The sequence below is a fragment of the Emys orbicularis genome, chromosome 14 (assembly GCF_028017835.1).
Source record: "Emys orbicularis isolate rEmyOrb1 chromosome 14, rEmyOrb1.hap1, whole genome shotgun sequence".
Lineage (NCBI taxonomy): Eukaryota > Metazoa > Chordata > Testudines > Emydidae > Emys > Emys orbicularis.
The window spans coordinates 17,814,427-17,839,566 of NC_088696.1; the positions used below are offsets into that span (position 1 = coordinate 17,814,427).

The 25,140-nt window shown below is 41.0% G+C and overlaps 1 protein-coding gene across 1 annotated transcript; it reads left to right on the plus strand.

Moving 5' to 3' along the window:
• The first annotated feature begins 1,959 nt into the window (after positions 1-1,959).
• On the plus strand, positions 1,960-24,616 carry CDH5 (cadherin 5). The gene is made up of 11 exons (XM_065416442.1): positions 1,960-2,148; positions 9,114-9,402; positions 9,493-9,609; positions 13,072-13,239; positions 13,727-13,914; positions 17,575-17,828; positions 18,585-18,727; positions 20,420-20,544; positions 21,890-21,998; positions 22,286-22,531; positions 24,123-24,616. Exons 1-11 carry the CDS (start codon positions 1,960-1,962, stop codon positions 24,614-24,616), a joined length of 2,322 nt encoding a protein of 773 aa, XP_065272514.1.
• The last annotated feature ends 524 nt before the right edge of the window (positions 24,617-25,140 follow it).

Consider the following 25,140-nt stretch of genomic DNA (forward strand, 5'->3'; position numbering starts at 1 on the left):
GAGATCTTACCCTTCCAAGTGTTTCTGCGGAAAGAGACAACTTCCCAGGTTCACAGCCCCTCAGGCTTGTTATCACCACCTTTGGATTGGCCCAATCAGATGTTGTTCTACAGTAGTGTCATAGAATTCATTTTCCTGAACCAATGTTAGTCTAAAACATAGGGGGAAACTTTTAAAAATTGTTTGTTACTAGGGGCTTATGGTTTTAACTTTTATTAAAGCCCCTATGTAAAAGTGCTACATGGCGGGGAAAATGCTTGGGGTCTGTGTTTTTAGATAAGAATAAGGCAGTTAAAGGTGGGGGGGAGGGGAGATGGCTCTTGTTTAAAAACCATAAGCCCCTAGTAACAAACAATTTTTACAAGTTTCCCCCTATGTTTTAGACTAACATTGGTTACTTTTTAATGAGACGACTTGAAGCAGCGTGCTTTTTCAGCAAGAACAGCCTTTGAAAGCCAGTGGATCAGAGAGAAGAAGATTTCTTCTTCCTCCACTTTTTAACAAATAGAGGTGAAAGTTATATTAAGTCTTGTAAAGGAATAAACACTTGAAAAGACAAGCCTATATGAAGACACATCCCTTCATTTAACATTTTTATAGGTGTGTTTCAATAAAATAGAGTATGCAGAAACCACCCCAGGTTTAAAACCACAGGGCCTTAGTAACAGCCAGTTTATATTCCCCTAAGTAAGGAGGAGCTTCTATTTAAACAGGTCTGATGATTAAATATGGCTGCACCTAGAAGGCCCTGGCCAACACTTGCAGTCAAGCCTCTCATGAAGAGACATTATACATTTTTTATTGCAACACATGCAAAAGTGCTGTTTCTTCATATAGATTTACCTTTTCAAGTGATTATTCCTTTACAAAAAACTTAATACAACTTTCACTTGTATTTGTTGAAACGCAGGCGAAGAAGCGGCCTTCTTATCTCTGATCCAATAACTCACAGATGCTGTTTTTGTTAAATTTCTGTTAGAACATTGTTTTGATACTGTTCATAAGAACGTTTCAACATTCATGAATCAAAACTTCCTATTTGGTTTTGTTCAGCTGATATTACTCTGCATACACGTGAGCTGCCTCAGTTCATCATGGGAGCAACTGCTTAGACACAAGGGGAAGCTCTGTGCATCACAGGAGATGTAGTCTGGCAAGGAAGCACAGCCCATAGAGGTGAATGGGTCAGGGAAAGCCGCTGGTGGGCTGGGCCAGGTTTGTTTACCTGCAGCATCCACAGATTTGGTCCATTGCAGCTCCCACTGGCCACGGTTCACCATTCCAGGCCAATGGGGGCTGCAGGAAGCGGCAGCCAGCACCTCCCTTGGCCCACTTCATCTCTCCTTACTCAACGTCACCAAACAACCTTTCTTTCCTTTTTTCTTCTAAACCTTACCAAATCTTTCTTTTTTTAATCTTTATGCTCTCTCACTCTATTCTTTCAACCCTTTTCTTTAAACAAACAGTCAAATGTATCTAAGCACAAGCACGCAACATACCCCCTATTCAAACATAAAAAATAATCAACAACAACAAAAATCAAAATGGCCATCAGCGCCAAACTTTGACGCCAATGGAAACGGGGACAGAGGATGTGATATAAGCCCTAAATGGGGTGTGGAAACCTATCAAAAATACATGGTGATGAATGCTATCAAGGTATATACTACTGATGGAAATTCCATTTTTTGATCAGCTTTAGTTGTACTGTAATTAATTGGCCTGATACTGTAGGGTAAATCCAGTAACTTCAGTGGAGTTAATTGTGACCTATATTGGTGTGGGAACAAATGTAGGCTCTGTAGGTTTATTGGCTTGGATGTTGAGCTGAGCCAGAGCCAATTCTGAGCCTTCATGAGTTTGGCTATCTCTAGCAGCGATTTACCATTGCTGAAGAAATCTCTGTTCTATATTCCCTACTGTTCATATTTTACAATGTTTTCTAGGTTGCAAAAGAAGATGAAAAAGCTTATTCTCCTTTTCTCCCTGATCTTGGCTCCAGCCTCTGTTTACACAGAAGATTTCAAGACAAAACTAAATCTTTCACCAAGCAATAACAGTCATAAACGATTTAAGAGAGAATGGATCTGGAATCAACTGCATATCATGGAAGAGATTAATTCACCATTACCACATCATGTTGGGAAGGTAATTAACAATGTATTAGCAATCAGTCAGCAGTTACTAACTAGGGTGAATTAATACCATGCAAGAGCATGATGAACAGCGTTACTTTTTGACATTGTAGGTGTGATAGAAGAAAGAAGAATTGTAATGTGGTTTTAATCCCAAACTACAGGATAGGGGTAATGGTAACAATTTGAAGACTTATAGTAAACCAAGAATAATATTACAAAAAGAAAATCTACTTTATTTGTAAAATACAAATTGGTTGGGCATCTGTGCAACTGGGGAGTATTTTGGTGGCATACAGGTGTAATGGGATGAATGGTAAATTAGTTGCACTAATATTACGCTACCATTTTCCCGCATCTCAGTTTATCTTCTTCCTGAAGCACAGGCCAGAATTCTGTCTTTTAAGGGCCATATCTTCTGCTGGTGTAAATTGGCCCAGCTCTGTTAACTTCAGTGCAGCTACACCAGTTTACTCCAGCTATGGATCTAGCTCATGTTTCTAGGTTCTAAATAAATGTATTGAGAAGTGAACTTGTGCTTTTGTTACAATATTCATAAATTCTGACTGCTGTTCTCCTTTTAGAGGGAAAGTGAGCATGAGGAAGTGGTTGTGGGTGGTTCAGTATCAGAGACAAAACTTGATTACCAGAGAAACTGTATAATTCTATAGACAATAGAGAAATGATTAGGTAGTTTAGCATGTCAGTCTCTCTCTCTGGATACATGTTACTACTTCTCATCCCCCAATGACTGTACATTAGTATCTGGTTATTTAGTGAGAGTTAGGAACCCAATTTACAGACTGCTTTGGGAATTGTAGAGTTAGTTGAAAATGCCTGCCGTAAGCATGGATAGTTTTACAAGACTATTTAATAAATTCTCTCTCTCACGCACACACTCTCTCTCTCTCTCTCTCTCACACACACACACACACACACACACACACACACACACACAAAAATCACTCATTTAAATTTAAGTATCAAACTATGCTAATCTTATTTACCCTCTACTCTGACTCTCCGAAGTCAATTCTGCTAAAACAACCTATAATCTGCAAGTTTGATAGATTTATGTGGCAGTCACGAAACAAATTATCCTACAGAGCATTTTGAGACAACAGTTGATCCACCAACAAGCAACATGTCTATATTGAGAATCCAGTTTTACTGAAAATAGATTTAATCTGTTCATTGTGCAGCAGAAGTGCATATTCTAATTACTCCACGGTTGCCCCCTAAAAATCACATATGACATTACTGAACTTGTGCTTCATTTTTAAATTGACAATAAAGCTCTGATATGCTTAATATGTGTAATTGTAGCTTCATGCGTCTGCATTTCATTATTAACTGTAGATACCAATCTGTGCAGATCAAAAAATGAAGAGTAATTTGAATGAGATGCTTTATTTGTGCACATCTTTTTTTTAATTATGCCAAAAGTCAAGATGCGCAGAGTATATTTGATGCAAAAACAAAACTCTTGTGTTGTGTGCTCATTTAATTTGATGATTTGTTATTTGTGCACACATGAATTATAAACAGCTAATAGAGCAACATAGGTAAGGAATGGATATAGTCAGTGTAAATAAATCAGAATTCAGAAGTTAATGACAGGTTTCAGAGTAGCAGCCGTGTTAGTCTGTATCCGCAAAAATAACAGGAGTACTTGTGGCACCTTAGAGACTAACAAATTTATTAGAGCATAAGCTTTCGTGGGCTACAACCCACTTCTTCGGATGCATATAGAGTGAAACATATATTGAGGAGATATATATACACACATACAGAGAGCATGAACAGTTGGGAGTTGTCTTACCAAGTCTGAGAGGCCAATTACGACAAATCTGACATCAGGAATCATAATACTCAAAAACCAGTGGGAGAACACTTTAACCTGTCTGGCCATTCTTTGACAGACCTGCGGGTGGCTATCTTAAAACAGAAAAACTTCAAAAACAGACTCCAAAGAGAGACTGCTGAGCTGGAATTGATATGCAAACTAGACACAATCAACTCAGGGCTAAATAGGGATTGGGAATGGCTGAGCCATTACAAACATTGAATCTATCTCCCCTTGTAAGCATTCTCACACTTGCTTCTTATCAAACTGTCTTTACTGGGCTATCTTGATTATCACTTCAAAAGTTTTTTTTCTCTTACTTAATTGGCCTCTCAGACTTGGTAAGACAACTCCCAACTGTTCATGCTCTCTGTATGTGTGTATATATATCTCCTCAATATATGTTTCACTCTATATGCATCCGAAGAAGTGGGTTGTAGCCCACGAAAGCTTATGCTCTAATAAATTTGTTAGTCTCTAAGGTGCCACAAGTACTCCTGTTATTTTTATAGAAGTTAATGAGTTTATTAATAGATTTTACCCTCACCAAGCATCTGATTCAAAGCTCAGTGAAATCAATAGGAGTCTTTCCATTGATTTCAATCTGTGTTGTATTGGGCCCAAAATACAATTGTAGCAAATCTGAAGAGAGTTCTTTCTGCTTATTGCTTTATGGATTTCATTAATAGGTCCTAATTTCAAAGTCATAGGTCAGATCTACAACTTTACTGCAAATCCAGGGGAAAACTACCTTTCCAAAAATATATTATCAGATCTTCAGCTTCTAATAGTCTCAGAAGAGTTTAAGTCCTACCACTTATATCTGCAGGCTGCCTAAGTTATACTGTATTTAGACTAGTGTCATTATCAGCACTCAATCAACTTACTTCTGTGTGCATGGCAAATTTGCATATTCTAATTAAACAACTGTGTTGACTTCAAGTCTCTGTAATAAGAAAAATCAGTCACCATGACATATAAAATGTCTCATGAACACTAGATGAATTAAATATACTAAAGGGATACAATTCTAACCTGTCAGCCATTCTCCAGGCATGCTGTGTTCATGGCTAATCTCAAACAGGTTGTCAATTTTTGTGTTTTGTTTTATTCTTTTATTCATCGAGCCATCAAACTAGAACCATGAAAATTTGGCAGCTAAACCTGACATACCTGCTATATACTGCAAGAGTGAACATAATTTGAAAGGTTCCCTTTAGGTATACACTCTCATTAGACTTAATGTAAAAGTTTACCATGGACTTTAAAAGGCAGAAGAGTTATACCAGCACTCAGTGAGTTGATAATACCACCTTAGATGCAGTTATGGTATTGACTTGTTTGGTTCTGTTTCTTTTAAAAGAAAGCCTATAGTTCTCAGATTAGACCAAAACAGGGGGGCTGTATTTGGAAATGTTGTAGCCCTCAGGTTTTTTCACAATTTAGTAAAAAATTAATTGTTTAAAAAAAATGAGCATTGACCTACTTGCAAACTCATTTTCTATAGGGCATTGCTCATGAAATCCTATGATTAACTGCACATCACCCTGGCAAAGTTCTTCAAATGTAGTCTTTCAATCTGAACAAGTTTGACACTTTTCTGATAAATGCAGCTGTATGTTTTCTTCCCAAGTACGACAATCAGCATCTGTCAGCCTGCCTTGGTAAAATGAAACAGACTTTTCTGGATCAGCGCTGTTTACTGGCGGAGAGCGAGAGACAGAAAGAGGCCACAGGGTATTCTCAGCTAACACAGGGCATTTCTGCTTCATTTCAGACCAATTCAATAGGAGATTGAGGAGAACACTTCTATTCCTGGTGCTGTCCTAAATAAGAGAATAATTCACTTTGTATGGTGCTCTGTGGTCTTCCAGCAATGGAATGCTTTTGATTACTTTTGCAAAGTCTGCATGCAATGCATTGGATTGGCAGGATTGAACACTTGATAAGTCTTTAAATAAAGGCCACAGCAGCAGGCATGTAGAATTGAGTGACAGCAGCAGGAATACGGTCATATAGTTTTATTTTATTTTTTATGACCCAGGATGCTTTCTCTGTAGGTTCATCCCCACGGATTTAACAAAGGCAATTTTGGAAGTCCCTGTGCTTTACATTGAATCAGTAAAATAGAGATTGAGAGAGAAGACACAGCATATGCTCCCACCTTTAATATGTGGTGGGAGTTTTTTCCATGTACTAATAGGACAACAGTGGGATGGGAAATAGGCAAATTATTTACATCACCAAGTATAATAAGAAAAGAATTCATACAGTAAAGCAGAGAATCTTCTATTCTTTGCAGCTCAGTTGTAGTAGGCATGCACACAGCAATGGGATGCTAGCCAAAATCCTGTGAGACTGTCTTATCAGTCACCTGCAAACATATCAAGAGAGGGCACTTCCTTGGAGCATTACAAGGGGAAAGGGATGATCCAAAGCAAAAAACCTCAGTGAAGAAGCACTTATCCTATGAAGAAATAATATTCAGGCATCTGCTTGGGAGCTAGAAAACACCCACAGCAATATGAAAAAAGCCTAATTTTTCTGACGCATTTAAAATAAGACTGCTATAGGGAACAATCCGGCATTAGTCCCTGTGGGGATGGACTAGCCAATCTAACAAGCTTTTTCCACTAATCAGACCATGATCTATCTGGGCAGATTCTACCAGTGGGAAAAGTAACAGCTAATGAAAAGTTAAAGTGTTAGAACCACCAAAATTTACAATCTCTCTCCCGCTTTAGCTAGGCTTTAATATCAAAATCATAGCACCCTAGGCCTAAGACCACTTTACGAAGTTAGGAAGCCATTCAGTGAAGAGAACTTTCTTCCCACAAACCCAATCATAAAATGAACTTCTAAGGAATGTGTTGAAATATACAAATACCTGCATAGAATCTACTTATTGAAGGGTGTTGTTTTTTTAAATCGGAATAGTTTTAAAGTCATCATAAGCATCTCTCTTCAGTAAGGAAATATATAGATGGTGCAGAGCTGGTGTAAAGGCTCTGGGCCACACCAGTATGGCCCCTGGTGCAGGGGATGTGCTGGGGCATCCTGACAACCTGAGAACCCTTGGCTACCAGAATGACCTCTGGGGATCACTGTCAGCCAGCACAATTCAAGCTGCCCTCAGTTGCATCTCAGGAGTTCTAAGTCACTCCTCAGCAGCACCAGGATCAGGAAGCCACAAAAAACGTGACGCAAAATGTGGACTAAAGGAAGAAGAAGAATTCCATGACATACGACAAAAAGGGAAGATGTAAACAAAAAACTGTTCAACAGCAATAGCCTGACCATCAGCAAGATAAAGCAGAAATGCTAAACACAAAAGCAAATGCAACCTCTGATAACATCAGAAATGTAGGACTGGAAATTCTTGGTTAATTATAGGGACTGCTGGTGAGTAGCCAACTGCAATAAATGGAATAAGAGTGCTAATATATCGAGTGCATATATCTTTATACAATAAATGTTATTTTAAGTGGTTTAAATCTCCTATCCGGAATCGGGAGATAAGATGTCAAAATAGAAGAATCAAAGTTACCTCCAGGTTAATAATAATGTACAGAACCAGTAGGGAGAGTGAATTCAGTATTTTTAAAAGTTGATTGTATATTTTATCCCTTTCCCCCCATCCTTATGTTATTCATCTTCTTAATTTGTAAACTACTGAATCTTATTACATGCTTTGAAAGTGCCTAGCACATTGAGGTTACTCCTATAACCCAAATAGCAGTAGAAGGAAGGAAGGAAGGAAGGAAGGAAGGAAGAAAAATAAAATAAAATAAAAACCACCACCACCAGGGTGTGACAGATGATCCACCACTCCAGGAGGCCCTGGATTCCATGGGTGAAATCCTGACCTCGTTGGGCATTTTGCTATTGACTTCACTGGGGTCAGGATTTGACCCCGTGATTCAAAATCTGTGATAAGTGGAACACTTGCCTGATGATCATAGCAATCCCAAATTAAGTGTTTGCATAAGATTTCCATTACAGAAATTATAAAAATCCTCAACTGTTTCATCAAGTCCATTTATTTATTCAGTTGAAATGTTGAACCAGAGCAAGTAGAAGCAGCAAAGAGTCCTGTGGCACCTTATAGACTAACAGACGTATAGGAGCATGAGCTTTCGTGGTCATCCGACGAAGTGGGTATTCACCCACGAAAGCTCATGCTCCTATACGTCTGTTAGTCTATAAGGTGCCACAGGACTCTTTGCTGCTTTTACAGATCCAGACATGGCTACCCCTTTGATACAGAGCAAGTAGGTGACATTTGGGTAAGGCTTACAAAAATGGCATTAAAACCAAGAAACTTAAGCCCAGATCTTCAAAATTAACTAGTGATTTCGGATGATAGCTTAGGAAACCGTATTAGAGAGGGCCAAACTTTCTGGAAATCAGAAAGTCATTAGTCACTTTTGAAAGTCTTGGGATAAGACAACATTATTGGAAAAACAAAACTAGTGAGTGTTTCCAGTCTCAGGATTTAGGTCTGAAAATGTAGGCCATCTTCAGTGGGACAATGTATATTGCTAATAGTTGGATTGAATTTATGAAAAGAGTAGCTAGGAAGAGGTGATAGTGGAAAGGTGATATAGGCATCAAATGGCCTCAAAAACCCAACTGTAAAGTTTGGTGGTGCACTTAGGTGAGATTTTATACACACAGTTCTGATAGCAAATTGGATAACTGCCTATGCTTTAAAGGGGAAATGAGGCAGGAATTCCCTAATTTATACTTGATTTGTGCAAACTAGCAATTGCAAATTATTTATAGATGAACTAAAGCAGTGATTCCCAAACTAGGGGCACGGCTTGTTCAGGGTAAGCCCCTGGCGGGCCAGGCCGGTTTGTTTACCTGCCGCGTCCGCAGGTTCGGCCGATCGCAGCTTCCAGTGGCCACAGTTCGCCGTTCTCAGCCAATGGGAGCTGCAGGAAGTGGCGCAGGCCGAGGGCTTATCCTGAACAAGTCGCGCCCCTAGTTTGGGAACCACTGAACTAAAGTAATGGCTTTAGCTAGTTGTTGAATTTATCTGTATGAATATTATGTACATCGTCATTCAGAAAGTGTTCTGTTTTCAGATTTTAAAACTCAGTTTTAACTCCCTCAATTATGCTTTCTAGATCACATCAAGTTCAAGGAATAAAAATGCTATGTATGTTCTTGAGGGGGAATATGCCAACACCATCTTTAAAGTCCGTGAAGACACCGGAGATGTGTATGCATTTGAGAGGCTGGACCGAGAAAAGAAATCAGAGTATGAGCTGACAGCTCTCTTTATTGACAGAACAACCAACAAATCACTGGAGCCACCATCCAGATTTATCATCAAAGTCTATGATGTTAATGATAATGTTCCTGTATTTGTACAAAAAGTGTTCAATGGTTCTGTCCCAGAAATGTCACCAGTAGGCAAGTTCTTTGACTACTCATTTCTCCTTATGTTTCTGTTTAACAGAGGGAATTTTTAGTAAATGTATCATTTGATAATTCCTTCTCTAGGAACTTCAGTCACCAAAGTGACAGCAGTGGATGCTGATGACCCAACAGTTGCAGGTCATGCCACAGTCATATACCAAGTTATTCAAGGAGAGCGCTATTTCACAGTTGATCAATCTGGTAGGCATGACACACACTTTTCAGCTTTTACCACATACTTTACAAAATGTCACACGTTTAAGCCTTTATCATTCTAGCCAAGCCGGAGAATGAGTTGGACGTTTAGTTATCAGCAAGAATGTATTTACAGAGAGGTTTTGTTCTGGTGACACTGTCTATATTATTTAGGAATGTGAAAGTGAACTGAAAAACCAAAAGGCATTTGTGTGCTAAATGCTGGAGGGGGGAGGGTAAAGGAGTGCATTTCCCTCTGGTGAAGGCAGGTGCAGTGAAGGCACAATAGTTAAAGGCTATAATTTGCAAATGAGTTTGAGCTGAATTTAGCCAACAACTTCAGTTTCGAATGAGATATCATTCATGCCACTGACCAGGAATAAGAACAAGATAGCACAGAAACATTGTACATCACTGAAATTCTTAAACCTGTTATAGGGCAAGATGCGGCTGTATCCTAGACCCTTCACTCAATCTCTCCATGGGCACCACTAAGTGACAGGCCCATGCCTGTATTTCTCCCAGGATGGAATCCCAAAAATAACCCCACTTTTAGATGGGGTCCTCATGTCACAGTATCCCTGTTCGCTACCCATGAGTCCTCTGCTACAGACTTCCCTTTGGCAGCTGTGACCAGCTGGTAAACGCAGTGACACAGAACAGCCTCATCAAAACAAAAGTATTAATAATTTATTCATAGGAACATAACAGGGAGGGAAAAAAGGTTAAAACAGTATGCATATAGGCTTTTTTTATCTCACGTAAACCTTGACTTGCCTAAACGTGCAAGTTTGGCCCAGGACGAGACAGTCTGCACCTCTCCAGCCTCTGCCCCCATTTCAGTCTGACTTTCGTCGTCTCCCCCCCCCCCAGAGCTCATAGAGAGGCAATCCTTTTATCTGTGTCAAAGTGTCTTTGTCCTGGGACCCCTGAACCTAACTAATCTCCAGTTTATGCATCTCACTGGGGGGGAATAAGAGGTAGACTTCCAGCAGTTGATTCGTCCCTTAAGTACTGGCAATTGATTTAGTCATTATCTGCCTTCCTGGAGATTCGTAAAACAACCCAGGATTGTAGTTAACTATTTTTTTGTATATATAAATACTGTATTTACCTCTGTCTATTTTATGACTACCATCATGCTGTCTGCTATATGGGGCAAAGAGTTATCTCCCACATCTTCATACCAATAACAAGGCATAGATTCACTAATCTTTCCAATAAGTTTTCTTCTCTTTCTTGCAATTGTCACCTTTTTGATGATATAGTACAGCAGAAGGGGTCCTATAAATATTCAAACTATAGAAATACATTATTTGAATTATGTAAATAAACTTTTCCATTTCCCAGAATATTTATGCATAAAAATAATAGCGTCAAGCTGAGGTTTTGTCTATAGATTAACTAAAAGGAAGTGTGACAGCTTTTCTGGACACCCTTTGAGATAGTGTACAGTGTGCATTTTTTCACCACCCACAGTCAACTGATCGTCACTAAAGAAAAAGAATGCATCATTTGTTGACTGCCATATGACTTCCATTGTTACATTAGATGCATTCACGTACAAAGCCATGGCACCATAGTTTGGCTGGATGTACATGCATGCAACATAGCACTAAACTTGACTTCTCCAATAAATTCATGGAGACCTTGCTCTGCAGGCCCTCTCGGACCTTTGGGGAGCTATTGTTACACGTGAATGTGCTTGATCTGCCAAATTTCTCTGTGTCCAGCCACACTTCAGATTATTCCCATACTAAGTAGAAATAGGGGGAAGTGCATGAGCTTGATTATATTCAGATACACATAAAACACTGCTTCTACAGAGTACATGTACACGCTTTAAGGGGTTTTACCCTTAATCCCAAATACCTGACCATCTGGCCTCTACATTTGTTTCCTGATTCATTCATCATACAATAAACATGGGTATTAGATGTACATGTTTAAACCAGTAACATTATTGCCAGCAGTACACTATGCAAGGATCCATTACTTTTTCCAGCTGCAGTCCCTCTACAAAGGATATTTATAATAGGATAATACTATTTAGCCAGTGTTTGTGGATTTATAATCAAAATATTCAAAAATTCCAAATAGTGCCTGGAGATATACAAAACATCCAAAATATTCCATCATCTAGAAATCAGATTTCTAACCACAGCATTAGAAGCAATAGCCAAAATGCTAGTTAAAGCCAACAGCAAAAGTACACACAGGGACATCTAACAGAAGATTGCCGTGAAGGAAATATGCTAGAATAAATGTGTGGCAGGTTGGACACCCCCCCCCCCACTTCAGGGTGCCACCTGATGTATTGGGGTCCCACTGAGCCCACCAGTTCCACCAGCCGAGGCTCCCTCACCCTGTCCTGCTGCAGCTGCGCGCGCACACACGCACGCACACACGTAGGGACACACCCAGCTGTAGGTTCACACAGAGTCTGCAATCAGCTGTGTGTGGAAAGACTCAGCTCAGGGAATTGCCCAGCACTCTAGTGCACACACCTTCTGGAGTCCAAACCCAAAATGATATTGTCTTGTGCTGTATGGAGATCTATACAGCGTAAGCTCATGAAATCTGCTTCCCCCACCCCCAGTTATGAATCGCACAAACTGGGTTTTAGAATAAACAAAAAATAAGTTTAACAACTTCAAAAGGAAGATTTTAAGTGATTATAAGGGATAGATAACATATTATAGCAAATTACTGAGCAAATAAAACAAACGCGCAAACTAGGCTTAATGCATTAAAGAAATTAGCTACAAATATTAATTTCTCACCTTAAATGTTTTATGCAGGTTGTAGAGTTTCTTGAAGGTAAACTGCACTGCTTTCAGCTTAAATCTCCAGGTATACCCTTCACAGGCTGACCTTTCTTGCCTGGGCTCCCCTGCCCAGCTTAGTTCCTTTGTTTCTTCAGCAGTCTTCCTTCTTGGGGAGGAAGGCAGTGGAGAAGAGCCAAGATGAACTTATTCCTCAGCCTTAAATAGGATTTACACATGGCAGGAATTCTTTGTTTCTTAGTTTGACCCCCACCCCTTCTAGTGGAAAAATAGCAGAAGTCCAAAATGATGTCCAGTACCAGGTGACATGATCACCTGACCCTGCAGTGTTAAAACAGCATCCCAGGAAACTTCTCAGGAAGGAGGCTAGATTAGCATCTTGAAAGTCTTATTGTCCTTCCTAATGGCCCATGCAGGCTGTTTGCATACTGTCTGGTGGGCATTCCCCAGGTGAAAACACAGTTGTAATTATTACATAGTCAGTATTTCTAACTTCAGATACAGAAATGATACAAATTGGATAATCACATTCAGTAAATCATAACCTTTCCAATATACCTCACATGACCCATCTTGCGTAAAATATATCTTAGTTATGCCATATTCATCTCATAACAATAGTTCTATGAAAAATATGGGGAGTAATGTCACAAACTGATCCTTTTTAATGTGTTTTTTAAAGGAGTGATTTCTACAGCCACAGCTGATTTAGACAGAGAGAGTCAGTCTACATATGAAATTGTGGTTAAAGCAAAAGATTCTCCAGGGCTTCACGGTGGGGATTCAAGCACTGCTACAGTCATCATTACTTTGTCTGACATCAATGACAACTTCCCAACATTTAAACAGCGTAAGTTGTGAGAGTGATTTTTTGTTTCAAAGGCATGAACCGGTATGATTAAAACCAAATGGTTTCATCAGAGTTTATCCAATCAAGATGTATGTATTGCTTTATAAAAATTGCTAAAATATCACTTGAATTGAACAGAACTTCCTCCCTTCCCGGTTCCTCATTCCCCTCCACCCACGCAGTACTGTATATACATAAGTTTGATTAAAGTCCCTGAATTTTGCAATGAAGCTATGATGCACAGCTAGGGCAGAATAAATCCATTCTATGGTATCTCGCTCATTCTGTACTGCATCTTGACATTTTTGAGCATCAATGCTGTTTTTAAATTTAAAAAAAAAATGTTATTTGTCTCTGCAGACAAAGTATCTCAGTATTCTCTGTGAAATTATGTTCTTGTTACTAAACATAAATTGAGATGAACAATTAACAGAATTCTCACTTTCATGTGTGGTGTTGGGGGGGCTGTGTTTGTTTTTTTAAACAGAATCGTTCCACTTTAAAGTCCATGAAAACGTTCGAGTAGGAAGTGACGTCGGCAGATTGAAAGTAGAAGACATTGATGAGCCACAAAACAGAAATACAAAGTACAATTTTGTCAGAGGAGACTATAGAGATACCTTTGAAATTATACCAAATGCATTCACCAATGAAGGAAAAATTAGGCCAAAGAAGGTACAATTCCTAGTGACAAAGAAAAGTGTTGTTTGTCGTGTTGACAATTGATATCTAAGCTAGCTATACTCTAAAAACAGTATGGAACAGAAAAATCCAATTATTCTTTTTTTTAGTTTCAAGGTAACAGATATATATTAAGTGAATTGATTCAGTATTATTACTAGGATAAAAACTCATTTTCCCACAGTGTATAACTGAGATTTACCTGATCATATGTCAGGTTGCACACTTCAGATGCCCCTCAGCTTGGTGTCTTAGTTTCCCCTGTCCTTAGGTATTTGGATAGCTTGGTGGGCCAGTGATTTTAATGTTTTGACTTTCCGGACCCCCTTCTGGAGTCAAAGTCCAAATGAAATGAAAAATTCAAAATCTTCCAGTTAATCTCTTTACTTCTCCCTTCTCTAAGGTTTTACAGCCTCCCTGAACCTTCACTGCCTCTCCCATCCCTTCCCCTGCAAACAGGAGGTTTCCATACTACCTCCAGGTACTGTGGTAGGGGCTCCAGGAGCCTGGGCCTTCTCCATAACCTTACCTGCCTTCAAGCTCCCAAACCAGCATCACTGGTCCCAGGGACATTTCCTCATTAGTTGCAACACTACCAACCCCAAGAATCATGACTCAGACCGCCCCCCCCCCCCATCATGATACTACTTTAAATTATAAATTTGGTTTAGTTTTTATTGGCCTCCTGGTTCCTGAGCTGTTTGAGTATACTCGCTTCATGTTTTCAAGCTTTTCTGTGTCATCAACAGGACTAGAAGCTTTTTTTTTTTTTTTTTTTTTTTTTAATTTTTAAGTGAAGCCTAGATTCTCAGATCCCTCTATTTCAGCATCAGGGGCTTAAACACAGACAGACTTCATAAAAATCATAAGAGCTGGTAACATTGGCCTTGTCACTAAGCCTCGTCCATGGCCTCTTCCTGTAGTGTTCAGTGATCCCACAGTGCTGAAAGTGGCAAGTGCTTGCAAGATTTATTGTGATTTATTCTGAGTCTGTTTCCAATTGGCTGAGCATAACACGAGCTTCATAATGCCCCACCCAGATGCCCTTAAAAGGTACAGCCGCTAGTACTGCAATTCCCAGCATACCTCCACCAAACTGCTGCTCTTTCCCAGGTCTCTCAGCATCTCCTACTCCCTGCAGACCTCTCCCATTGTGGGGGAAAAGGCTGCTGCTTATATTACAAAGCAGGCATGGCTCTTCCTCACCTGCTCTAGCACATGATCTACAAGAAGGTGGGGGAAAAGAGGAGTCAGGACTTGAACTACTTAAAGGCTCAGTTCATTGTTTGAAGCACATAATGGACAAGAGTCATCCATGGTGCGATTTCACTAGAATTGGTGGAGTTTCCAGAAGAATGAATTTGTCCCCATGTTTATGTCTCAGAGATAAGTTTACACTGTCATCTAAGGCAAAACGTCAATGCTTATGTAACAGTTTCAAGGCTATTGTCTCTGCCACTATGTCCAGTCATAAGTTTAACACCTTTATCACTATTTAATTAGCATGTTTCAGATTAGTGTATTATATAAGGAATAACGGGGTATCTCAAGCACTGCTGTCTACACCAGGGGTGGGCAAACTTTTTGGCCTGAGGGCTACATTGGGGTGCGAAACCGTATGGCGGGCCGGGTAGGGAAGGCTGTGCCCCCCAAACAGCCTGGCCCCTGCCCCCTATCCGACCCCTCCCACTTTCCGCCCTCTGACTGCCCCCCTCAGAACCCCCCACCCATCCAACTCCTTGTCCCCTGACCACCCCCTCCTGGGACCCCTGCCCCTAACCCCCCCCAGGACCCCACCCCCTATCCAACCCCCCCATCTCCCTGTCCCCTGACTGCCCCGACCCCTATCCACACCCCCGCCCCCTGACCCCACCCAATCCCCCTGTTCCCCATCCCCCCCAACCTCTGCCCCATCCAACTACCCCCTGCTCCCTGACTGCCCCCTAGGACCCTCTGCCCCATATCCAACCCCCTGGCCCCGGCCCCCTTACCATGCCACTCAGAGCAGCATAACTGGAGCCGCGCCTCCCGGCCAGAGCCAAACACACTGCATGAGCGTGCAGCCCCGCCACCCAGAGCGCTGGTGGAGTGGGTGCGGGGAGGGGGGACAGCAGCGGAGGGGTCGGGGGCTAGCTGCCCAGCCAGGAGCTCAGGGGCCAGGCAGGACCGTCCTGTAGGCCGGATGTGGCCCGCAGGCCGTAGTTTGCACACCTCTGGGTCTACACCTACACTATCTACAAGGTGGAGATGGACTCAACCTGCGAAATTAGGGATGGTTGGTGTTTTCCTTAAAGCCGCAGCTCTTAGAGTAATGTGATTGCGGGAGAATCTCAGGTTTCATTAAAAAAATAGATTTCTAGCATTTATGGTTGAAGAGGGGAAAAAAGAAAATGTGAACCCTAAAAACAAAATGAGAACACAAAGAAATATACCCACATTTTTTACTTATCAAAATCTCATGATTCTGATGACTTGTTACATGGTTTTTGAATGCTTGGGACAGAATACCAACTCAGATTATGAGCATCTCAACGTTCAGAGCTGTTTGGAGGTGGTGTTTTATTTTCTTGAATCCTGGGCAGGCTGTGAAATCTCTCTCCGATGTTCAAGTCAGATCCAAGCTTTTTTGATTCAGGCCCACATCTAATCACTCAAACTATCAGTATGGTTCTCAACTGTCCCTCCAGACTGAAGCAGCTTTTCAGTAGGAATCCTGAATATACATACTTTATAGCCTTAGTGAGTTTGAGTTACAGCAAGGCATGAGATGAAATGTGCAGCATTCCTACTGCCCTAAATATGCAGCTTTTAAAAAAACAAAAATAAAAAAATCCAGCACTTGAAGGTCTGGTGCTAATAGTACACAGAAAAGCAATTCTGTCCCCCCGCAAAAAACAAACTATACCAGATTCTTATTTCATTGTAGATTAAATTGTTTTCTCTTGGACATGCTGACTTCCAGGCATTTCTGGCTACATTAAAGCACTGATAATATTGCACCACTCCAAACTTGTGGCAAAATGTCCAAATCTCTCCTGAATTCAATTGCTCTCACACATGTAGCACTAACACTGCAATCTACTCTGCATACACTGAACAAGTTTGGCTGAGAGGCCCATCATGGCCAGCGAGTTTGGTAGGCAGAGCACCAACAGACCTTGGGCATGCTACTATTGGCTGGATTGCTGGCTGTAGTTTACAGTTAAGGGTCTTGGCTCTCAGGCAAGAAAGCCCCATCTCCTGCCCTCAATGAATGTGGAGAAATGTAGTTGGCAAGGGCAGAGATGTGGATTTCAGTCTCACCTTCAAAGAAAGGAGCTAGGTCAGATCACCCTAGGCTAGCTATCCTGCCTATGGTCAGAGATAGCTGGCTCTGACTGAAGCGTGCAGCCACAGAACTGTAGACATAAAATTACAGACTGAGATTTATGTGCTGAATTTTGAATAAAGACTAGATTTGTGAAAAAAAGTCATAAGCTGCTCAAGTAATAAATGCACAGAAAAAGGGAGAAATTCACTGAATAAATGATTCCCTGATAATGTAGTTCTGTTACAACATACTAGCATTTCCAAATCACACGTTCCAGTACAATGCTTTAGTTTGCATATATAGCATTTTTACTACTGACTGAGAATGTTTCTCTTTTCATTTAGCCATTGGACTATGAAAAAATAAAAGAGTACAAGTTTGACATTGAAGCAACTGATCCAACGGTTAATATGCGTTTCTTCAAGCCCGGTGAGCAAAAGAGCATTGCGACCGTTACCATTGAAGTTGTTGATGTTGACGAGCCTCCCATCTTCTCTCAGCCATCCTATGTTTATGAAGTAAAAGAAAACTACCTCACAAAAAACCCACTTGGCAGAGTTTTGGCAGTAGATCCTGATGCAGCAAAACGGAAAATTAGGTAAATGAGCCTGGATACTAAACTAGCTCTAGCAAACAACATTGTTAAATTCTCAACATTTTAAGGACATAAGGAAGTTGGCCAAATTTTCAGAACTGTATATGCAAAAATGCATGATCTGCATGTGCAGTCACACACACACACACACACATGCAATAACTGCACAAAAGTTAAGCATCTGGGCATTTGCACATGTAATTACCACATACGGTCACTATGATAGCACATGCGCATTATTCCTACACAGATTAGCAGACAAGTGAAAATGCACAATTCTGTACATCTTACTTCATGTTTATGTACAATTATTGTTGCAATTTTTTATATTGCAACTACTGCCTTGGCATGTATAGGCTCCAAAATTAAAACAAAGTGAACTAATTTAAAGTCAGCAAAGGAGTAATAAATAAATAAATTTATATAACAGCAAATTTGGGAAAGTTTTCTAGCTGACGTAAGCTATATTGGGCTATTTACTCTATTCTGGCCCAGGTAATTTTGGGGGGAAATTCTATCCGGTGAGGAGGACTGGAAGAGAAGAAAATAGTTCTTTGCCATGTGTTTGAAGCTTTTAAAAATGTTAGTCCTAGAGGAGAACAGTTACCAAATCACCTGGTAAATGCAAATGATCAGATCTGCAGTTTATCATACAACTTTGAACAACTTCCAGACCTTCTGCTATGAATCACTGAAATCCTACACACTGTATTACTATTCTTGTTTTGTTGAGGATTATCCTTTTTAAACAAAACACAGATATACCCTCCGAAGATCCAGCCCTAGTGGGGACTATGTCAAAGTATCCAATAGTGGAGATATCTTCATCTCAAAGCATCTGGACAGAGAAGCCAGCGCCTGGCATAACCTAACCGTGGCAGCCCAAGAAATCATGGCAGACAGTAAGTGTTAACTAGAAACCTGTTTCATTGAGGGGGAAAAAATCAGCATGTTTCTTCTGAATTATCGTAATTTAAAAGAGAAAGAAAAGCCCCAAAAAAACAAAACACCCACCTGCCAACATTTGACACAAGCTAATGCACCCCTTTGATCAAAGTGCCTATGTTTGCCTTAGAATGATTTTGCATTGCAAATGTTCAAATCCAACAAATGTCTATATCAGCAAGTGAGCAGAGTATCCTTTTTTTGGAATTTGGCCTATTACTATTATGCAAATTCACTCAGCTCATTAACCAGAATATACCTTGTTTCTCTCTCTCCCTCTTAAGCTAGTCAAGGGTTCTCAAACTTCATTGCATTGCGACCCCCTTCTGACAATAAAAATTATTACATGACCCTAAGAGGGAGGACCAAAGCCTGAGCCTGCCCAAGCCCTACCACCCCAGCTGTGAGGGCCAAAGCTAAAGCCCCAGTCCCCTGCCCCAGGTGGGGGGAGGGGCAAAGTCAAAGCCCAAGAGCTTCAGCCCAGGCAGGGGTCCTGTAGCCTGAGCCCTGCCACCCATGGCTGAAGTTTGAGCCCCGGTGCCCAGGGCTGAAGCCCTCGAGCTTCGGCTTCAGCCCTGGGTGGTGGGGCTCAGGCTTTGGCTTCAGTCCCGGGCCCCAGCAAGTGTAATGCCAGCCCTGGTGACCCCATTAAAATGGGGTTATGACCCACTTTGGGGTCCCGACCCACAGTTTGAGAACCGTTGAGCTAGATATACCTTTGAGCCAGTGCATGGCTGACACTCAACAAGCAGTCTGGAATAGCAACTATTCCCCCAGGATGTTAAGGCAAATGGATTTGCCCAGAGACATCCCCAGAGCCTGCCACATCATCGTCATTCACACCTACTTATTGCAGGAAGGGCACAGAGCTCCCCCTCCAAAGCATGCAAGGTGGCAGAATCCCACTACACAACTGCTGGGACAGCGGCAACCCTGCATAGCGTCACTCTAAAGTGCCCTTGTCCCAGTCCTCCATCAGAGGCAATTTCACCTCTAATAATTTCCTCTTAGTTCAAAGTACTAGTAAAACTGAAGGGGGAAGGAGATGGAGAGGAAAAATTCCACATTACCTACATCCTACTGGATTTGCTGAATGTAACTGTCAATATGGCACTTTAATGATACTCAAGAACACTGGTTGGTGCGCATTAAAGGGTGAAGTATGTAGAGCCATCGTAACCACTTCCTAGGCCAGACCCTTCAACAGCTCTAAGTCCTGCCATAAGAGCCAAGGAGCAAGTGGGAAGGAGGGATAGCCAAAGCTTGTTACACTTTGGCAATCTTCAACTGACATACATTCCTTTGGGGTTATAGACAGCTGGCACAGTTTAGAGCAGCCCCTAGGTTGTTATAACCTACACAGAATCCAGCACAGTGACTCGTGGAGCCATAACCAGCTCCCCCCCATCCCATTCCACCCCCTGTCTAGCAGATCTCTGTGCAGGAACAAATCTGGGCCTAAATTCACATCTAATAAGTAAAAGTAGGATGAGCGTAAATTTGTCAAAGTGTGATATGTTGTACTATTCATGCTCATTATGAAGAAGTTCCATGAATGACGCAAAGCACAGGACAAGAGTTCTGTATGGGGCTCAGTCTGTAGCCAATTGAATGATAAATCATCCATTATTTTATGTTTATCGTTTCAGATAGACTGTCTGACATAGAATCACATACACAAGTTTATATCCAGGTTCTTGATGAAAATGACAACGCTCCAGAATTTGCTTATCCTTATGAGCCCAAAGTGTGTGAAAATGCTGCACCGGGAAAGGTAGGTAATACATGAGAGGGTTGTTTCCATTTATACTTAACCATATACCTTCAACCACAAGTTAAACCACAACTCTTTGATAAGAGTTATCATGTTTGCTAATCCTAAATACTGATCTGCGTGTGCTTCCAGTGACTACTCCATGATTGCATTGACCTCCGAGCTGTCAGCACTCAGGACTTTTCTGCTTCGGTCTTTTTGCTGCTACAATACAGACCTCTATCACTTGACACACACACATTGCATCGCTCTCCTCAGTCCCTCTCCCTCCCATCAAGCAGAAGGTCAGCAGAATGTACGCACATTAGCCATTACATTACAGTTCAGTTAACCCTACAAGGTGGCAGTTATCACCAGCAATTCATTTTCATCTACCTAATATTCATACATGCAAAACCTGAGCTATGTAAAATAGGCAGGAGAAAACATGAGTAAATATTAAGATTGCAAATTTCATCAGCACCCAATTTGTGTGCCAACAAATAGAGTTGGTATTTTTAGATGTCATGGGTTCCTCAGCTGCAGCCTTTACATGTACGTTTTTTTATTTATATTCATTAATTTACAGTCTTCAAGCCAGATTCTACCTGGGAGCTGTGTGTACAGACCCAGGGGTAGTATTTGACCTTTAACTTGATTTTGAAATACTTTTGGTATATTATTTATTGATGTCATATATATTATTCATCTGCCATACATGCAGTAGCTGTATTGTGTGGTTTGGGTATTTGGGGGGGATTTTCAAAAGCAAGCAAGGAATTTAGGAGCAGAAGTCAGACATTCAGTGTTATTAGTGCTCTTAAATCCATTAGGCACTTTAGAAAAACTCCACCTAAGATATTTAAATGAACATTAGTTTATTCTCTTTATGGTTAATTACAAGCCATGACACAGCCACACAGCGGAGTAGAAGAGAGAAGCCCTTTCCTGTGTGTGTGGCAGGATTCAAGCTACCTGGCTCTTAGCACCTGCTACTGTGGGGGAGTATAGAGGCTCTGCACCAGTTGCTCTCCATAGAAAGTAAGCAAGCAGGGAATAGGCACACCCATCTTTCTGATTCTCCCTCCACACCAGCCAGTGGATCTGACCAGTCATGCAATGGGGAAAGGAAGCAGTCCTTTGAAGAGGGCTATACTCAAATTACTCCTATTGCACTGAGAAGGATAGGAGGCCCCAGGAGGCACTGCACCTCTCTGGGGGCTCCCTCTGGAGCGATGCAGCTTCACACGACCTCTTACTGCAGATGGTCCATGAAAGGCCCAGCACAAAGCTATTGCATTACATAATGAGTGTTTTTACCACTGTGCACTGCATACCTGAAATTTGAACTTTGGAATCTTTATAGGTAATAATCAGGATTTCAGCTACTGACAAGGATGAAATGTTGCCTGGCGTTAACTTCAAATATTCCCTGACCACGGAAGATAGCAACTTCACATTGGTTGACAATCACGGTAGTGTATCCCCTCAGTAGATGTCAGTAGATAGCAAAAGAGAGGCACCAGGAAACATGAGGTGAAAGCTACAGAGATAATCTCTGATGGGTCCAAGTGGGCTATTGTAATTTATAAACAAGTTAAGGCTTTTTCAGCAGATAAAGTGTTGTTCATGCCCACCCAACTATTTGTGGGGTTCCTTAAAGGCTCAGTTAGCCTCAGGGGATTGTGTCAGATGATTGATAATCTATAAAGAAAGTCAGAGGTTGAACCATCACTTAATTAGATGTCATTACCTTTTCCAGATAACACAGCTAATGTCACCGTCAAATATGGACAGTTTAATCGTGAGCTGGTGAAAATCCACTACCTACCTGTCATCATCTCAGACAATGGCACGCCAGAGCTAAGCAGCACAAACACACTTTCCATCAGTGTCTGCAAGTGTGATGAGAAAGGAGAATTCACTTTTTGTGAAGAAGCAGCTAAGCAAGTTGGAGTTAGCATTCAGGCACTGGTGGCAATTTTTATCTGCATCCTCACAATCCTTGGTAAATGTCTGATATTTCAAGCATACTCTGCTCTTGACATGTTCTTTCTAATTGAGGTACCTGAAGCTTTGTGCTTATCCAGGATCAAGAGGACAGGAACATTTTAAAGAGAGTCAGTCACATTCAGTAAACTCTTGCATTTACTTTCTTTTTGGCCTATTAGAATAGTTGTCTTATTGTAACTAAGGAGCAGTTGTAATTTCACCAAGTATTAATATTATTTAGCACCATTAGGCATAATATAACTGTACCTGAGATCTGAGCCAGAGAAATAACAGGGCCCCTGTCTCAAAAGGCTGAATTCATGTGGGCACAACATGTAACAATGCAATAAGACACCAATAGAAATGATATTACATATGTCGGAGAAAAACTGAGTTCTCACTCTTTTGTTTGGGTACAGCAAGTCAGAAGCTTTATTAACTCTCACAATTGTGCAGAGGGAGAGAGCTAAGCAGGTCTCTCTCTCTGATACCTAATTACAACAAGCATTTATACCTTTCATTGCAGAAAATAATGAGGGACAGCTGCATTTTGTTTATTCATAGGCCATCTTGATATCTTATTTCTTAATTGTTTTGACTCTTGCCAACATACAATATTTCCTATACCTTATCTACACAAGGTCTTCTACACCTTATCTATACAAGGTCACAATAACTTCTCACACAGTACTTTCTCACCCGCCTCACACAATCCTCGCTTTTACAAATCTCGCGTTATCAGGGTTACAGTTAGCCTGACTCTTGCTAACAAACTGTCATGCATTGCAGTTCTTTTCTGACAGTTCTTTTTCTGCTTCCACACATAATACATTAATGGTGTGACAATAGGCTGCTGTACTTGATGTATGGATATTGAAGCTTTTGTGAATGGAAAGCTGGTATCCAGGATTGTAACTTGGGTGGCATAAGAACGCATAATGTTAAAAAAATATTAATATAGCACTTAACGTGAACTGGCTGACATGTGGGGATTGGTTGGGTGATGGAGCTGTTCACCTCTAGGTCATCAGTTTGAGTTTAACATGGACTGGTAAGTGTGAAAGTGGGTATTGTTTGGTAGCCTAGATGTTAAATGATTGGATGGTCCAAGCTCAATTCCTAGTGGACAAGGGTCCACATCACAACGCCACACCCATAAGTATGCCTCAGCAAAAGAGGTCAAACACCAGCTGATTATGGAGAATGAACTATGGTCTCTCTGCTAGAGATAGACCCTCCAGGGCAGGGCTCAGGCATATTGGTAGGGCAGCATAGGGAAAGTTTGCATGCTGTTGCCTGTTCTCTGTTCGTGAATATAGGACTTCAGGCTCCAGGACTAACAGTCTGGTGCTGTAAAAATAAAGTTCTAAGGAGCTGAAGAAATCAACACTAAAGCAGATTGATAGAATGCAAAAACGGGCCCCTTTTGTGAACACATCAGTCCTACATTAGGAATGTTTTAGATAACATTCAAAAAAGAATTTAATAGCATTTTTCCTGCAAAAGAACTTCAGATTATGTTCAATTTTAACTACACTGAGTTTGGTTTACTACAATTCCCTATATTTGCCTTTATTTACAACTGCTGGGATATGTTTTCTCTGCAGTAATCACGTTGCTGATCATTCTGAGAAAGAGGCACAAGAAAGAGCTGACTGTACTCAGGAAGAATGTGGCAGAGATTCATGAGCAGCTTGTCACCTATGATGAAGAAGGTGGTGGTGAAATGGACACCACCAGCTACGATGTGTCTGTGCTCAACTCTGTCCGCAAGATTGGCATGAACCTGGAGCCTGGGCCCTGCCTGTATGCACAGGTCCGGAAGCCAACAGGAAAAGGAAATTCTGGCACAGGGGAAATGGAAATTATGATTGAGGTGAAGAAGGATGAAGCTGATAATGATGGGGATTTGCTGCCATATGACACTCTTCACATTTATGGCTATGAAGGTGCTGAGTCCATTGCAGAATCTCTTAGTTCTTTGGAGTCAGGATCCTCTGATTCAGATATCGACTATGACTTTCTAAATGACTGGGGTCCCAGATTTAAAATGTTAGCTGAGCTTTACGGATTGGAGCCAAATGAAGATTTTGTGTATTAAGTTCAAATCAATTGTGTTTAGTTTTTTCCCCGTAGAGACAGATAGTAAAGCCAAGATGCAACCAGTATGCAAAAGGAGGATCAACAGATCTTTACACAAGCAGCGCAGGTTGTAACTATGATTCTAGACATCAAAAACTCAAAGCATTTTGGGTTAAAAAATTACAATGAAATCATTTTTTTTTAAATTAATGACATTGTTCTTGTCCCATTCCCCCAGCATGGGTAGCCCAGCTAGCACACTGGCTCCTCCACTGACACTAGTTCTCTAGGACCCACATGTGGGCTCCACAGAGCATGTCTTTAGAGTCATTACTGCCCAGCACCTGTGAAAGTTTTCGATATATATATGCTGATGCCTACAGCAGCATGCCCCCAATTTCTTCCCCATTCCACGTGGTGTCACACCCTTTTATCAATGTGAAATTAAGAACAGAGAAGTCTAGCGACTCTGGGAAGGAACATATTATGGAGGCACCTGTAGCCACCTCCCCCTCAAGTCTGCCTTGCCTCCTGTACCATCTT